The 17,112-nt window shown below is 39.2% G+C and overlaps 1 protein-coding gene across 3 annotated transcripts in view; it reads left to right on the forward strand.

Moving 5' to 3' along the window:
- Positions 1 to 17,112, forward strand: part of KIF16B (kinesin family member 16B) — a 297,963-nt gene that overhangs the window by 52,128 nt on the left and 228,723 nt on the right. For 2 of the 3 annotated variants that reach the window (XM_078056901.1, XM_078056903.1), the window contains exons 4-11: positions 279 to 395; positions 2,609 to 2,706; positions 3,465 to 3,574; positions 6,394 to 6,536; positions 8,439 to 8,631; positions 8,816 to 8,947; positions 10,112 to 10,287; positions 16,616 to 16,681. In XM_078056901.1, coding sequence (XP_077913027.1) covers positions 279 to 395; positions 2,609 to 2,706; positions 3,465 to 3,574; positions 6,394 to 6,536; positions 8,439 to 8,631; positions 8,816 to 8,947; positions 10,112 to 10,287; positions 16,616 to 16,681 — 1,035 coding nt within the window. The remainder of the gene's footprint in view (positions 1 to 278; positions 396 to 2,608; positions 2,707 to 3,464; positions 3,575 to 6,393; positions 6,537 to 8,438; positions 8,632 to 8,815; positions 8,948 to 10,111; positions 10,288 to 16,615; positions 16,682 to 17,112) is intronic. The other variant, XM_078056902.1, reaches the window with a different exon arrangement.

Raw genomic sequence — 17,112 nt, forward strand, 5'->3', positions numbered from 1 at the left:
GTCACTTGGCCATGTTTACATTTTTATATTTCAGGAATTTTTTGTTAAGTAGGAAAAACGATGGGGTTGCTTTTTGCTTCCTTAAAAAGTTTCCTTTTGATTAAAAACGGGGGTACATACATATTCTGTTAATAGTTCTGCGATGATTTATTTATGTGGTGTAATCCTTGCAAGACGAAAGTAGCATTCAAGAATATTGTCAACATTGAAGGAGCTTTTTATTAAAATCCATGGTAATTGTGTCTTTTGTGTTTTTTTTTTTTTTTTTCTGCTTTCAGGTTTTCAAAACCCTTGGCACAGATGTTGTGAAGTCTGCGTTTGAAGGTTATAATGCTTGTGTCTTTGCATATGGGCAAACTGGATCGGGAAAGTCATACACCATGATGGGAAATTCTGTACGTTGTTTTACACTGTGGGAAGAAAATGTCCCATTATCTCTCTTTGGACTGATGAATTATTTCTTTTATCTACTTGGTCTGTACTAACTTGCTTTTCATGTTCTGATCATTCTTTAGCAATAAGATAAAACTCAGTAATAAGTTGGACTAAGTTTCCTTTGATTTTAAATTAGAAATAGTTTTAAGTTTATAAGCATGAATAATTGGATGCAAGTCTCAGTTCATTTTCTGTTTTTAAAGGCTTTATAATCTTATCAAAAAAGTGTGCTGGGCCCATAAGTAATTTATTCTTCTTTTCTGCCAACACAACAGTTTGAATAAAATTACTGAACTCTATTCTTTTTTTAAAATTATTCAAAACATATTTTCCTCAAGAGAAATGTAAAAAAAAAAAAAATCTGGTGGAAAGGTACTACATAACTCTATCATATACATAAAAAGAGAATTATGCTGTTTACATAGAGTCTATATAGTTACAGACTCTGTAGAGTTTAGTAGTTATGCTATATAAACTAACAGACATTAAAGTTATACTTGCCCCAAAATATGGAGGAGTAAAAACTAGACATTATTACAGGAACTTTGTCTTGTTCTGTGTTTTCTCCAGATCTAGATAGTGCTGGTGTGTTTTACTTATGTCATAGTGAAAACTCTTCATTTCCTATCAGGCCTGTGGCCTGTTCTACCTGTGGAGGTACTAGCCGGTGATCACAGGGCTTCCTGCTGGCACGCACAGTGAGATCTTTAATGCCAAAGGTTTGGTGGTTCACAGAAGTAGTAGTAGTGCGTTTTTTAAAAAAGATTTTATTTTTATTTATTTGAGAGAGAGAATGAGCAAGGGTGAGGGGCAGAGGGAGAGGGAGAAGCAGATTCCTCGCTGAGCAGGGAAGCCGGAGTCGGGGCTCGATCCCAGGACCACAGGATCGTGACCTGCGCCCAAGGCAGCCGCTTAACTAACTGAGGCACCTAGGCGCCCCAAAGTAGTAGTAGTGCATTAAAGGAGAGTGGGTCTTTCCTGATGGAAGCATTTGACCTGGCTTCTTAAATTCAGGCTTTTCCTTTACAGAGGTAGATAAATGCTGTGCTGTGAGTCCTCAGTGCTGAACAGTGTGGAAGACTACATAGGAGAACAAGCAGTTAGTCTCAGGAGTTTCACATTTCCTTTTATCATAACTTCTCCCTTCCTAGTTTCCCACTGTGCCTTTGCAAAAAAAAAAAGTCTTCTCTAAAAATGAAATTTGCATGTTGATCCGCCAGTAGCTCTTTTACATTAAGTTAAACATTCATAAAGCATTCCTAAATTACACTTGTTTTTCTCTGACCTTATAGTTAGTTGAACCCTGTTTGGGTCTTCCTTTTTATTTTATTTTTTAAAGGCACACACAAAAAAATATGGCAAAGAGCCCAATTTTCCTTGATAAGAATTGGTACCAACTTAATGTTGTAAGGGAAAAAAAGTTCTCTTAATGCTGTGATGATATTTTTTGGGGGGGAGGGCATGTTGGGTGAAGGTAGAGATGGTCTTTGGAAGGAAACACTGAAGCTCTGAAGTTTTGGTTTCCTAACAAGAACATTTGGCCTCATCTTTAATATCGTTCTGAGGCTCATCAGCTTGTTAATGCCAGCTGAACCACGAATACTCCTGAAGATGCCCACGTCGCATAAGTAATATGACGTATTAAAATCTGTCTTGGAAGGCCAGAGTTGGGATGAGTGCATCAAAGGAGGGATATAATACATGTTTCAGTGTGGTCCTGTCACCTAAGGGTTAAGACAGTTATCAGCTACTTTGAGTGCTTATCAAGGTCTCATTGGTGTTTTTCTTTTCTGCTCAGTGTCTGTTTCACCTTCTTTGGTCATTTGACGCAATCAAATTTTCCACATTTATTCTACAGCTGTAGACCATCTTGTTTGAAAGTTTAAGGAATAGATCTTCTTTGTTTTCAGGTCAGGATTTAACTGATTAAGAGCTGATAACTGTATATTACTCTAGACCTAGCATGTAGAAGTTAGAAGGCTCCATCCTCTGATTTCAGAGGCTAGGAAGCAGTCCTGAGGGGGTAAATGCTGTATCTGGGGCCCTGCGGTGGTAGGCCTGGAGTTGACATGAAGGCCCCTTGGGTCTAAATCCACTCTGGCAAATTGCAAATTCAGCCATCGGTTGCCTTTATTTCCAGTGACAGCTGTGGCATTCCTCCTTCCCACTGCAGGGCGATTCTGGCTTAATACCTCGGATCTGTGAAGGGCTCTTCAGTCAAATAAATGAAACCACCAGATGGGACGAAGCGTCTTTTCGAACTGAAGTCAGGTAGGGCCCATGGTCTGAGTAACTGAGTGTGTGAGCTTGGTTGGAGCTTCTCTCTGGGCATGAGGAGTAGATAAAGGATAAAGCCTTTGGATTCCTGAAGGGAGAGTCTGCCTTTTCTCCTCCTGTACTATCATAGCTAGAGGCAAAGCTTAAAATATGTCTGTTTTTAGTGACTTTCCTGGGTGCAATTTGGATTAGGATTTGGGGTGGCTAGTGGGAATAATCCTGCTTGGTCAGAAACTCTGACATAGGATGTTTATCTCGAATAGAGTGAGCTTTTGACTTTTAAGTGTATACCCCGTTCACTTGCCGCCTTTTATTTGAATAAGGTTTGTTTTATTCCTTGTGTTGGTAGGATCACTGTACATCTAATCTTTAAATAAATCTGGATGGTTGAAGTGTTGTTTTCCCTCCCTGAAATTAAACCTTGGCGGGGAGCCAGTCTTCTCATTGGTTTTGAGGACAAACATGGCAATCAGAGGTCCTCACGGCTGCCTGACCTCTCAGTGGCTATGTGGCCTTGGACAAGTGGTTTAAAAAACTCTGTACCTCTATTGCCTCAACTGTAAAATGGGGATAATAGTGGTACCTGCCTCTGGGCTGTCTTAGGGATTAAATGAAGAAATCCACTTACTGTGCTAAGCATAGTACCTGATACATGGCTACCACCCATAACTGTATGTTGCTACTGTTATTGTTTTGTTCTTATATTAATGGGGAAATAATTTTACTGAGTTCAGTCCTATTTAAATTTTTAGCTACTTGGAAATTTATAATGAACGTGTGAGAGATCTGCTTAGGCGGAAGTCATCCAAAACCTTCAATCTAAGAGTCCGAGAGCATCCAAAAGAAGGACCGTATGTTGAGGGTAAGAGTAAATATTTCACAGCTCTCTTCTTGGGAATTTGTGTAAAAACAGTAGTTTCAGGGGAAAAACGTAAGATAATGGTGAGATGTGAAAAATGTCCTTGTCTTTGGCATTTTATTCTAGTAAAAACGATGTGCTGGCACTGCAGCTGTCACTAGTGTGAATTTGTACTTCACCGCACATTCGCTGATTCTGTGCGCTCGCCAGTAGATCTCCTCTGGCTCTCAGAAGAAGAAGTCTCTGGAAATTTGTTTTCCACGGTTCGCGGGCAGCATAAGCAACCCTACAGGCTGTCTCTTTACATGGCGCTGCATCTTAGCAGTCTGTTTTTACTGACCTTAAGGGTAGCTTATGAGCATCAGGAGATTCTAAGACTTCTCACCTTGTGAGAAGAGCACTGACAGAGTTTCCTGCGCTGCGGTCCTCAGCATCTGTGTTGTGATAACACTAGCTGTGCCTCAGGTAATGCTGGTCAAGGGCTGGCCCTTGCTCAGTATTCACACACAGGCTGGGTTTGAGGTTGTCTGGATACTGCAGCTCCTGTCGGCTGACTCGCGGAGGCGGCTGAGTTGTGGCCGACCGTAGGAATCAGGCCCAGAAAGGCGCGTTCCTGTGGTCTTGTCCTTCGTCTGTGTCTCATCGGAGGCAAGGCTGAGAACTGGTCCTGGGCTTAAAAAGGTGTTCCTGTTTTGGTTGTCTTTTTCACTTAGTGATACCAAGTGTACCGACAGGACTCCATCTGCATTTTATTAAATTTCTAATTGAAATTTTGCCTTTTATGCCCAAAGTAAGGTGTATAACTGTATTTGTTTTGTGGAGCGTGGAATAGTTATTATTGTTAATAGCTTTTAGGTTAACTGTGCCTTCATACTTCCCTTTAATTGTCTTTTATCAGATGCTAAAACATATTATAAAGCTGGTTTATGAAAAGACAGAATAATCAAACAGGGCAAAACATCTGGAATCTGATGTACATACTTAGAGGGATTTAGTTTCTAATAAATCTGATCGTCAAACATTGGAGGAATATTGGTTGTTAAGCTGCCTGGGAGGGAAAAAAAAAAAGAGTGAATTGGTACTATAGCTCCATTTTTACACCAGGATAAATGGCAAATGGAGAAAGATTTTAATGTCAAAAGTGACATAATAAAATGACTATAAGAAACTATGGGTTAACCTTTTTTCCAGAAATCTGGAGAAGGGAAGTCTTTTAGAAATTTCACTTAAAACTCAGGAACCATGAAATAAAAGTGTTAAATTTGAAATAAAACTTGACAGAAACACCATCAGCAAAGTAAAAAGACAACTTACAAACTGGGGAAAATCTTTTCAATCAAAGTTTCAGACAGAGGACTCATTTCCCTAATATATAAAGAGATCCTGTAACTCAGTGATGACAGATCCAACAACCAAGTAGAAAAACGAACACAGGATGTGAATAGACTGTTCACAGAAATGGAAATGCTAATGGTTTTTTAAAAAAATTTTTTTATTTTAAAGATTTTATTTATTTATTTGAGAGAGAGAGAGAAACAGTATGAGAGGGGAGCGGGTCAGAGGGAGAAGCAGGCTCCCCGCTGAGCTGGGAGCCTGATGTGGGACTTGATCCCAGGACTCTGGGATAATGATCTGAGCCGAAGGCAGTCGCTTAACCAACTGAGCCACCCAGGCGCCCAATGCTGATGGTTTTTAAATGGAGGAAAGAATGCTCAGCCTCACTCATACTCAGAGAAAAGCAGAATAAAAAAATCTTCAAGATAACATTTATTACCTATCCCTGGTAGTTGTAAGTAAGCCTGGTAGGACAGTGTTGGGAGACAGGCAGTCTTATACATTGCTACTGCTGGGTGTAAATTGCCTTCTATGGAGGACAATTTTGCAATATCCATCAAAATTTCAAATGTGCTTGGATCTAGCACTTTGGCCTCTTCAGAATTTATTCTGCAGAAATATTCACACATATTTGAAAAGACCTGTGTACAAGATTATTTGTAGTAGCGTTACTTGTAATTGGAAACAAAATGTAAACAACCACCATCTATGGTCTCAACAGGAGACTGGTGAAATTGGTTATGGTACATGCATACAGTTGAATGCTCTGCAGCCATAAAAATGAGTGAGGAATCACCTTAACTGATACAGAATTTTCTTCAGTTATTACACAGAAAAAAGCAGGATGCAAAACAATGTTTATGGTACACTGCCATGTTTGAAAGGGGAAAGAAGATGGTTTTATGTATATGTTTGGGTTATTTCTAGAAGTGGATGGAGAAACTAATAACATTGGGTTGCCTGACAGAAGAGAAGTGGGGAGTGGACTTTAGGATAGGGGTCAGGGAGACCCTTTACACAGTATACATTTTGTTGCCTTCGATTTTAGAACCATATGAATGTTCTCCCAAAATGAATAAAAAAGTGTTTTTAAAGGATTAAAAAATGCTCTCTGGTTTTGCCTGAAGGTAGTGTTTACATTTCCCTTGCTATGTCTAATGCTCACGTGGTTGATGATATTAGCTAACACATCATAAATCCCCTATGTGATAAGTATGTATTATCAGAGGTGACTAAAGCTCAGTGAGGTTAAGTGATTCGCACATAACCATGTAAGTCTACTAGTCAGCGGCAGACTGGGATTTGACCCTAGACAGCCCCAGCCCTTGAGTCCGTGTTGTAAACTACCACACCGCAGGAACAAGTAAGATCTTTAAACAAGTCTGTACTGTACAGTCGTGTGTTATTTCAGAGGTAAATTTCTTACTCTGTTTACTATAGATTAGGGAGGTTTCCTCAGCTCCCCCCCCCACACTTTTTTTCCCCAGATTTATCCAAACATTTAGTACAGAATTACAGTGATGTCGAAGAACTGATGGATGCGGGAAATATCAATCGAACCACAGCAGCGACTGGGATGAACGACGTCAGTAGCAGGTCTCATGCCATCTTCACCATCAAGTTCACTCAGGTGAGGGCAGCTGCAGGGCTGGCTGGCTCCATCCCTGAGGTCTTTACTAGGTGATTAGCCCCAGCTGAGGACTGATCATTGTTGAACCAGGAGCAGCGGCAGGCAAAGGTGACTGCCTGTCATTTCCTTGTTAATTGGAGTCGAACATGTGCTGTGTGCAGAGTCTCTCGGTGGTTACAGTCACAGTCGTTTGAAATGTCCAGATGTGTACCCTTAAGAAATACTTAGCAGGCTTCCGCCCTGCTCTAGACATAAAAAAAAGCTTGCTTTGTGCATAATTAAGCAAAAGTTTTCATTGTTGCGAGCTCTGTGGGAGATAATGGATTGCCAAGTCAGACCAGCTAGGGGCCAAGGTGAGTAACTCATTGTGGTACATTATCGCTCCATGGCACTCACCCCACAGTGTTGATTAGGATTATGAGAATGATATTAAAGGGCAACTGACATTTTTAAGTACTGATGTAAGAACTCATTCTGATCAGGAGGTGGAGAGCATTTTGAATATGTGCTGAAATTATTGAGGGTAAATATTTTAAGACCTAGGCCAGTAGAACAGATGAATGCAAACATATACAGAAGGTCCTCTCAGGGCTTCAACATGTGTTAGGAGTTTGGGGATGTCCTGACCTGTATTAACCATTGAACATATCAGATACAAAAAGATAGTGTTTAATTAAGGAAGGGGATCACAGAGCAAAGAAAATAAAAAAATTCTCAAAGGTCAATCAGAACAACTCCCAATAAATGCTCCACATCTTTACCTTTAGTTAGATCTTTGCTTTTCTTATTTTTTTAATATTTTATTTATTTATTTGACAGAGAGAGAGAGAGGGGGGCAGGAAAGGGAGAAGCAGATCCCTGCTGAGCAGGGAACTTGATGTGGGGCTCGATCCCAGGATCCTGGGATCATGACCTGTGCTGAAGGCAGACGCTTAACCGACTGAGCCACCCAGGCACCCCAGATCTTTGCTTTTTGATTTACTGTAGTTTATTGGATTTTCTCCTTTCTGCTTAATGTAGATTAGGATGTGGCCATCCCTAGTTTGTAAGAGGCTTACATTTCTATCAAAGTATGGTAATTTCTTTTTGGCATTTCGGTTCAGACTATTAAATATAGGTTAAAAGTCTTTGGGAAGGTAAAATTTTGGTAGAATTCAGGATCAAGGAATACATTATTTAAGGTTTTCAGTTTTTTTATAATTTGTGAAACAAGTTTTAACGTTGAATAACGGTCAAATTATCTCTTACATAACTGTCTACATTTATCCTATTTTGGAGAGCCCTTGTGCTTGGAATGCTGAAGATTCCAGATGAGAACAAAACTAGTTATTTGTTTACTTCTTTTTTCTTTGTAAGTGCCCTCAGTGACTTGCGTCCTGTTCTGCCACAGTCAGACTCAGTAAGCCTTTGTTGAGAACGGCCGAGTGATTGGAGTAATGGAACAGTTCTTCAGAAAGTTTAAGAATGGGGGCGCCTGGGTGGCTCAGATGGTTAAGCGTCTGCCTTCGGCTCAGGTCATGATCCCAGGGTCCTGGGATTGAGCCCCGCATCGGGCTCCTGGCTCAGCGGGGAGCCTGCTTCTCCCTCTCCCTCTGCCTCTCTCCCTGCTCATGCTCTCTCTCTCTCTCTGTATCTCTGTGTCTCAAATGAATAAATAAAAAAATCTTTAAAAAAAAAAAAAAAGAAAGTTTAAGAATGACGTATGGTCAACTTCTGTTGTATTCAGTTTCATTTGGAAGTTTCTATAATCAGTGAGAAGGCCTATGAAACAACGAGATTAAAAAAACAACAACAACAACAAAAAAACGAAAAACAACCCTACCCTGAGAAATCACAGTGAGGCGTGGAAAATAATTAGGATTTGTATCACAGACAACATCAGGGCTCTTTACACCTCTTCAGTTTTGCTTTTATGTTTTGCTACAGGCGAAATTTGATTCTGAAATGCCGTGTGAAACCGTGAGTAAGATCCACCTAGTCGATCTTGCTGGAAGTGAGCGCGCGGATGCCACCGGTGCCACTGGGGTTAGACTGAAGGAAGGGGGGAATATTAACAAATCCCTCGTGACTCTGGGAAATGTCATTTCTGCCTTAGGTGGGTTTCTGCTTGTCCCCTGCTGCCTCTTACTCTTCGCGGTACTGTATTAGCACGAAGCAATTATGTTTAATGTTTGTGTTACAGACCGAGATTATAGCCCCAAGGTTTTCTGAAGCGAAATTAGAGCAAAAAACCTCACTAATTGTTGTTTTCTTTCTTTTTTTCTTTTTCTCCCGTGCAGCCGACTTATCTCAGGATGCGGCAAACCCTCTTGTGAAGAAGAAGCAAGTTTTTGTGCCTTACAGGGATTCTGTTTTGACTTGGTTGTTGAAAGATAGCCTTGGTGGGAACTCTAAAACCATCATGATCGCCAGTAAGAATTCCAAGTTCTTTTCCTCAGTATATAGTGTTTTATGTGAACTAACTGTAGATGTGTAAGTTTCAAGTGTCTCATTAGGAAATAGTACCTTTTTTTTAATCTTAAAAATAATAATTTTTCTATCTTGAAGAAAATGACTGATCCCATCTACACTATCCTATTATTAACTCTCTTTCCTGTTTCCTAGTTAGATAAACTTACCATGTGTTGTGCAAGCTGGGATACTATGTGCGGAATGACTCTCACACTTTCTTTGCTCAAAGTACAGGATAGAAACTTTTCACTCCACGAGCTCACAGGAGAAAATCATTATAGGAATATAAGTGAAAATAACCCAACTTCTGTTTTTCTATTCTAAAGCAGTACATGTGGAATTTAAAATGAGAATTGAGAGGAAAAACAACAATGCACATAAATGATAGCAGTTCTATACTGTCCTGCTGCATTATCACTAATAGGAAGAAGTGTAGCAGAGAAGAAAAATGTGCAAAGGGGAGACAGTCGCGTAGGGGAACTCAGAAACTTTTAAACCCACTTTTTCTTGCCTTTTCTCCCCTTCCCTTCCCTTGTTTGCATATTCCCCACTCCGCAGGCCTTGCATTAACGCTGGAGAAAAGGGATCTATCCTGGGGTGTGTACCCCAGATGCAACTGTCTAGTTACCTGAGCCCTAGAGGCTGTGGTGGGGGCAGGGCAATTAACCAAAGTGTTAGGAGGAAAAGAATTCACTGACTTACTGTTTTGAAAAATGATCATGCTTTAGATTTTTACAGGTGGTAGGCTTTGCCAAAACTTTTAAAAGTATTTTAATTTCTATGTAATATTGAGAAGTATACAGATAATCTTGAAATCATCTTCTTTGTGTGTCTTCAACAGAGAAACTCCTAAAAGTACGGTGGAGTATCTCATATCTCATTTTAGAGTTGGTTAGATAGCTAGCTGATTCTAGACTTAAGAGGAGCAAAATGACATTTAATTTGGTATAGTGAGCACCTTTCCTATAAATCTTAGATAATTTTTAATATTCATTACTGTGGCAATGAATATTTAGTCTATCCAATGACCTGGGGTTAATCTGACTTTTAAATTATGAACCAACTTTGTGTTAAATGAAACACGGAATGCTGGATAAATTATTTTTTGAATTCATTCTTCACAGCCATTTCACCTGCTGATGTCAATTACGGAGAAACCCTAAGTACTCTTCGCTATGCAAATAGAGCCAAAAACATCATCAACAAGCCTACTATTAATGAGGACGCCAACGTCAAACTCATCCGTGAGCTGCGTGCTGAAATAGCCAGACTGAAAACACTGCTCGCTCAAGGGAATCAGGTTGGGTTTTTCTGAGATTTATGGATAATTTTCTTTGAGTAATGACATCTATTTCTAGATCTTAATGAGACAATTATCTCACTTGTTGTATTGATTTGAGTAAATAAGTGCTAAGTAAAGCTTTGAATGAGTTAGCCAGTCTCTCCTTTACATTACCCTCCCATTGGCCTTTGCATTCATTATGTGCTCCGTGTGGAAGATTTTATCCACTAAACCTGAAATGATTAACTATCTAATAGTTATCAATTATGGATGGAAACTTAGCATGCAGTAGGATTAGCAGCATAATCTCCATTAGTGGAAGGAAATTGAGGTGCTTGGAGTAATATTTAAAATTCTACCCATGCATTTTATGACTTGAAAATGTATTTTAACAGAATGAAAGACTTGTTTGAAGACCTTTCCAAATCTATTTTGTACTGCCCGTTGCAGAGGTGGTTATGTGATATAGTGACATGTGTGACAAGCCTGTGGCTGGCTGACATGGCGTCCCTGAGGCCTTGCTTGATTGTCAGAATGGCCTCACTTCAGGTTTTTTTGGGATTCTAGTGAAGGGGCTTTGTCCTTTTGTTTTTTTCACAGTGACCTTATCTTAGTAGTGTGCACAAAGAGTTACATTTTGAGATGAGCAGCGTGAATTAGGTTCTATAGGTTTTAGATGCTGTTGTGAAGAAAGGCCACCTTGAAAGAAAATCAGGGATAGCTTTTTAAAATATTCAACTTAGATTCAAGTTAGAAATAAACAAAGATCCGTTTCTTTCCATTTTCTTAACCCGTAAATGGATGTCTTAAGTGTATCATTAAAAAAAATGCTTTTCTTTAAAAGCAGAGTGCTCTCTCTAGAACAGCTTTTCATCTAGGAATATATGGCCCTTGAAGCCTTTGACATACTGTAAGTGGTTTGGCCCCTGAAACTATCAGCAGGATGAAAACCTCACTGAGTTTCCTGTGTCCTGGAATACACCTGACAGTTCTTTCCCATACAGTGGCAGACGACAGCGGAATAGGAATTGTTCATTGCACTTAGAAATATCTCCATGTATATTTTATGTTTTGATGTGGACCTTTCCTGTGTGTGAAAGGAAGTTGCCAGAATGAATGATCCAGCTCTATGTGATGTCAGGCTCTAACTTATGACATGAATCATGATAGTCATTTTAATTCATACACCATGTTATTGGGATCTTTTTTTCAGTGTTATTAAAACGTTACTTATCTGAGGTGAACATTTAAGGGTGATTTGATAGGATCACCCAAACTATTATATGTGAAGGAAAGTATTTGGAAAATTCTTGATGGAACTTGTTGTACTTAATGGTTTACTAAGTTATGGGAATGAAGGAAAAAAAAGACCAGCCTTTTTTAAATTAAACTGAGGAAATCCTTGAAGGGAGCCTTATTATATGGACAGAAAACTTTAATTTATTAAAACTTTTACATACTCTATCTGAGGAATGTCTTCAGAGGTATTGTGTGTGCCAGTTGCCTTTTATCTTCTTTCATGACCAAATTATTAAAGGAGTATTTTTGTTGCAGTGGTTTTGAGGGTGAGGATGGAAAAGATAGTTAAGTCTATTTTAGAGTGCATTGAAGATAAAATTCTTTGTTAAACGTAATACATTATAATAAAAACAGAAGTCCCAATTTAAAATAATTTATTATACTATGAAACTATAAATTATTGTGAGACAATACAGGCTTATCCTAAATTAGTTAAATTTGTGATGCTCAATAAAATAAGCGGGGGTACTTAAGTGCCCATTAAAAATCTCTGTATAATTTTTTCTGATGACATTGCTCTATTCCTACAATATTCCAAATGCTACCATGGTTCATTGAGAATGTTATTCAAATCAAAGTTCTATTATTTGCTTAAGGACAGCTAAATAAAAATCAACTCCTCCTTTTAATAAGTTTATGTATTTGCCAATGCAAAATGTCATGTGCATCAGAGTTTCAAAAGCACAACGTAAATAAAGCACAAGAATCGAACATGTATTTGCTTACTACATAGAGATATACAGATATATATGTAGTAGTTTGTATATACATATATATGTTTGAACTCTTTATTGAAGAATTGCGTATGTACAGGAAAATTACATATTGTAAGAATCCAAATCAGTGAATTTTCGCAAGCTGAATCCATCCATCTAACCTGCACACACATGAAGGAACAGAAATTTACCAGCCCCCTGGAAGGCCCCCTTGATGTCCCCTTTCCAGGTGCTACCTGCCATTTCCTTCAAGAGTAACCATTACCCTGACTTCTGAGGGCATAGATTAAGTTTTACTGTTGCCAGTTTTTCTTTATATAAATGGAGTCATGCAGTATATACTCTTTTGATCTCATTTCTTTCATTCAATGTTGTGTTTGTGAGGTTGATCCACGTTGTTGCATGTAGTTATAGATCTGTTCATTCTCACTGCTGTATTGAATGCCATCGTACACATATGTCCCAGCTCATTTATGCATTCTAATTTTGATGGGCATTTGGGGAGTTTCCTTTCTGGGGCTCTTAGTGCTGCTATTGACTCTCTTCTCCATGTCTTTTAGTGAATGTATGGATGCATTTCTGCTAGGTTTACACCTAAGAGTGGAGTTGGTGGGTCAGAAGGTGTACATGTGTTAAGTTTTAGCAAATGCTGCCAGACAATTTTTTAAAGAGCCTCTACCAGGTGAGATTCCACCATCAGTGTATGAAAGTGCCAGCTCTAGTTGCTGCAGGCCTCCAGCCACACAAATGGGATTGTCCATTGCTCATTGTAACCATCCAATGGCTGCAGAGTTGTGTTACAGAGGACTTTAGTTTGCACTTCTCAGATGGTTAATGAAGTCAAGCATTTTGATCGCTTGTCTTTTCAAGTGTTCTCTTTTGTTATATTTAAAGCATATTTTCAGACTTCTGCTTTGAATCTGGCAGAGAGAATGTCAGTGAACTCCTTTTCTCTTGAATGTATCTGGAGATGAGAAAATTAAACAATATAGAAATGAAATAAGCCAGAAAAGTCAGGAGGCAAAGCAAGACAAGAAGAGAAGATGGAAGTAGAATGAATTTCTCATTTGTGTAGCTGGAGTCACAGAGAAACTTTAAATGATAGCTAGATAATAGAAATGTCATCACGTGCAAACTTTTAAGATAGACACATCTCCGAGAGGGTCACAGAGTAAAACTGTTACATGATGTTTGTAAGACTGAGCACAGGCCCACTCGGTAATTCAAAGGGGAAAGAAAGGAGGTACGAAAACAGCATTATGTTGTTTTTACATTTTATGTATATTATGTATTCCTAGAAAAAGCACTTTATTACAGCAAAGAGTGAAATTCATAATTAAAATCAAACATGATGTCAGCTTTTATAAAGGGAAAAAAAACAAAAAACAACCAAAGACACTATAGGAAATAGCAGGAGACAGAGCCAAACACATTTGCCACAGGGAACCATAACTCCTCTTTCTCATTTCATGAGAGCTCACATAGACCAAGGTAAGGAAGAACATAGCATATTTACATGACACCATAAAAATTTGCTGTAATCAGTACAAACTAGGAAAAGAAGATTGCCACTTTCTTTATTATGAAAAGAGCTTCTATTAAAAAGATAAGATAGGGGCACCTGGGTGGCTCAGTCAGTTAAGAGTCTGCCTTTGAAGCAGGTCACGATCCTGGGGTCCTGGGATCAAGCCCATTTCAGGCTCCCTGCTCAGTGGGGAGCCTGCTTCTCCCTCTGCTCTTCCCCCTCCCGTTTGTGCTTGCTTATTCTCTCTCTCTCTTAAATAAAATATTAAAAAAAGATGAAAGATCACAAGCTGATAGAAAAGTGAACAAAGAATATGAGCACAGTTCACAGAAAAAAGTTTCAGATGGTTCCTAATCTATGAAAATATGCTCAGTGTCCCTTAAAATACAATAAATGCAAATACTAAGACTAGTGAAATGAATATATATATATGAAAATGGGCACATCGACAAATAGTCATTAAGCTGTGTATTTTGCTGCATGTAAATTACACCTCAAAATTCTTAGAAAACCTATCAGATGGACACAGATGACAGTGCTTGATTGCAGCATACGTTGGCAAGGGCGGGAGGCAGCAGGTGCTTGTCCATGTGGTTAGGGGAGTTGAAACCACTGCAGTTTTGATGTAGTAGAATTGGTTTAACACATGTACTTCATATGAATATTATTTAATCCTGAACATTTTTCTTCTAAATGGACACCGTGCAAAGAGTAGTTTAATTGAAAATGGTTTAGTTTTACCAAATATTTCTTTTAAAAGGACTCAGGTAGGATTTCCAAAAGGTGTGGTGGTCATGATAGCCTGCATGCTTGTGTTCAGTCTGATTATCTGCTGAGTAGTTGATGTGGTAGGAATGTTTCAGCTTTGAGTAGAGATGAAAGATCCCAAGAGTGGAGTCTGTAAAATTAGCCATGTTATAAAGGGGTTGCTAATTGTTTTGAAAATTGTCAACCATATATACACAGTGCAGTCATAATAACACCTGGCACTTGCATTTCTTCACTGGCAGCTATTTGTCAATAGAAGAATTGCATCTGGATTAGGATGAACTATATATAACTGTAGATGTGTGCGGGAAGCCACAGCTTTGGGTTTCCCTGAGTGCAGTGACCCTGGTAACTGGGTGTGTCTCTTGCGGACCTTGGAGGTTATGCCTGTAAGGGAGATGTTGCCTCCTGGGGGGGGTGGGGCTTCTAAGCCAGGGTGAGCCCCCCACATGCGGGTTTGAATCTCAACCCTTCAAGAGGGCCAAAGACAGTAGCTCCTGACAGCTATGAGGACTGTTGCAGAGACTTCACGAGGACCTTGCCGTCCTGTCGTTAGCTCTGCTGTCTGCTGAGTAGACAGAGGCTGAGTGTGGCCCCTGGTAGTCTTGTTAGCCTGAATGTAGAACTGAGCCTAAGAAGATCACCTTGTGGCTGTTGCATTCATTTGAATAGAAATTGAAAAGTAAATAATAATGAAAAAATGCTACAGTCTCTGAGGAGGACAACTTTGGCAATTAAAAAAAAAAAATCATACATATAAATGACTCACAAATTCCCTTCGAGGAACTTATCCACACAGCTACGTACATGGTAGGCAACTGGTACCATAGTCATTTATAGCATTGCTGGTAAAACAGAAGATTAGAAAAAACCTGCATTTCCATTAAGAGGAAAGTACTAACAAATTATGGAATATCCATATAGTGGGGCACTGTACAGTGCATTGGAATTGTTCAAAAAGAACGAAGTGGATTTATTTGTACTGGATTTTCTCCAAGATATATTGTTGAGTGAAAATGGCACTATTCAGAATAGTATTCATGCTATTTGTTTAAAAAACAACAAAAATATGCTTGCATACGACCAGAAAAACTGCAGGTTTACACAGCTTATTGGGTAAGACTGGTTGCCCGTGGGATGGGGAGGGAGGAAGACCCTCTCTCTTTCCTTTTATTTGAGTCTAGTTGACACCCAGTGTTACGTTAGTTTCCGGTGTACAACAGAGTGATTCAGCTTCTCTACATGCTCACCGCAAGTATAGCCACCATCTGACACCATACAATGCTATTACAGTACCACTGACTACATGCTCTCATCTGTACCTTTTCTGAGACCCCTTTCTTTTATTTCTGATGACATCCTAGGGGGGAGTACTCGGTCCCTGCCTCTCAGATTATGAGTTCCGAACATAGTCAGAGCCGCTGTGTGCCCCACCCGGCTCCCTTTGCCTCTCCTGTCTCTCTCTGCCTTGTCCCATTTCTAACCTGATTTTGGTGTCCTGTCATTCTCATGTCAATCTTTACACCTTTGCAACATGGATAAAGAAATGGATTGTGGTGTAGCCGTACCATACGTGGAGTAGAACCCAGCAGTGAAAATAAATGAGTTTCATTTGCATGTGTCAACATGTGTAAATCCTAGAAGCCTGTGGTTGAGCAAGACTTATGCTTCTTTTTGAATTTTTACATTGTGGTTATTCAAAACAGATGAATCCTTTCAGATCTAGGGATTTAGGTTGTGTTTGATTTTGGCAGAATGTCAGCATGTTACATGTTTGTCTTTTCCCTTCGCTTTACTGATTTGTATTGCAAATGTAGGTTTTAGGATGCCATGGTTTTGAATATTATGAGATATGTACCCCATCAATTAAAGACTTAGTGATGAATGACACTTTTTGGGGGGTTGTGGAACAATACATTTTACCTCTTCCTAATAGTTTATTTGGCAGTTTTTGATAGTTTATCAATCATGGATAAATCCTTCCTGTAGATAATTGCTGTTTAATAATTACAGTTCTCTTTTATGGCTTAAATTGTAGATTGCCCTCTTAGACTCTCCCACAGCCTTAAGTATGGAGGAAAAACTTCAGCAGAATGAAGCAAGAGTAAGTGATAACTCAACTTGTTATTTTTTTAAATCCTAACTTTTGCTGTTATTTTAAGTGCCTGCTTTTTGGTACTTGCTCTTCAAAACTCATTTTCCTTCTTCATTTCACTTAATGCTCCCTCTGCCCCACCCCATTTTTAAAGAAGCACAATAGGGGCGCCTGGGTGGCTCAGTCAGTTAAGCATTTGACTTCAGCTCAGGTCGTGAGATCTCAGGGACCTGGGATCCAGCCAGAGCCCCGCTCTCCTCTCCAGCTCTGTGCTTAGCAGGGAGTCTCCTTCTCCCTCTGCCCCTCCTCCCCGCTTGTGCTTGCTCTCTCTCAAATAAAATATTTTAAAAAAAGCACAATAGTCGACTTTTTATATATCTTATCACATTCTCTGTGACTTATTAAATGTCTGGTACATGATAGTTAACTGCAATTGAAAT

Source organism: Halichoerus grypus, chromosome 10, assembly GCF_964656455.1.
Source record: "Halichoerus grypus chromosome 10, mHalGry1.hap1.1, whole genome shotgun sequence".
Classification (NCBI taxonomy): domain Eukaryota; kingdom Metazoa; phylum Chordata; class Mammalia; order Carnivora; family Phocidae; genus Halichoerus; species Halichoerus grypus.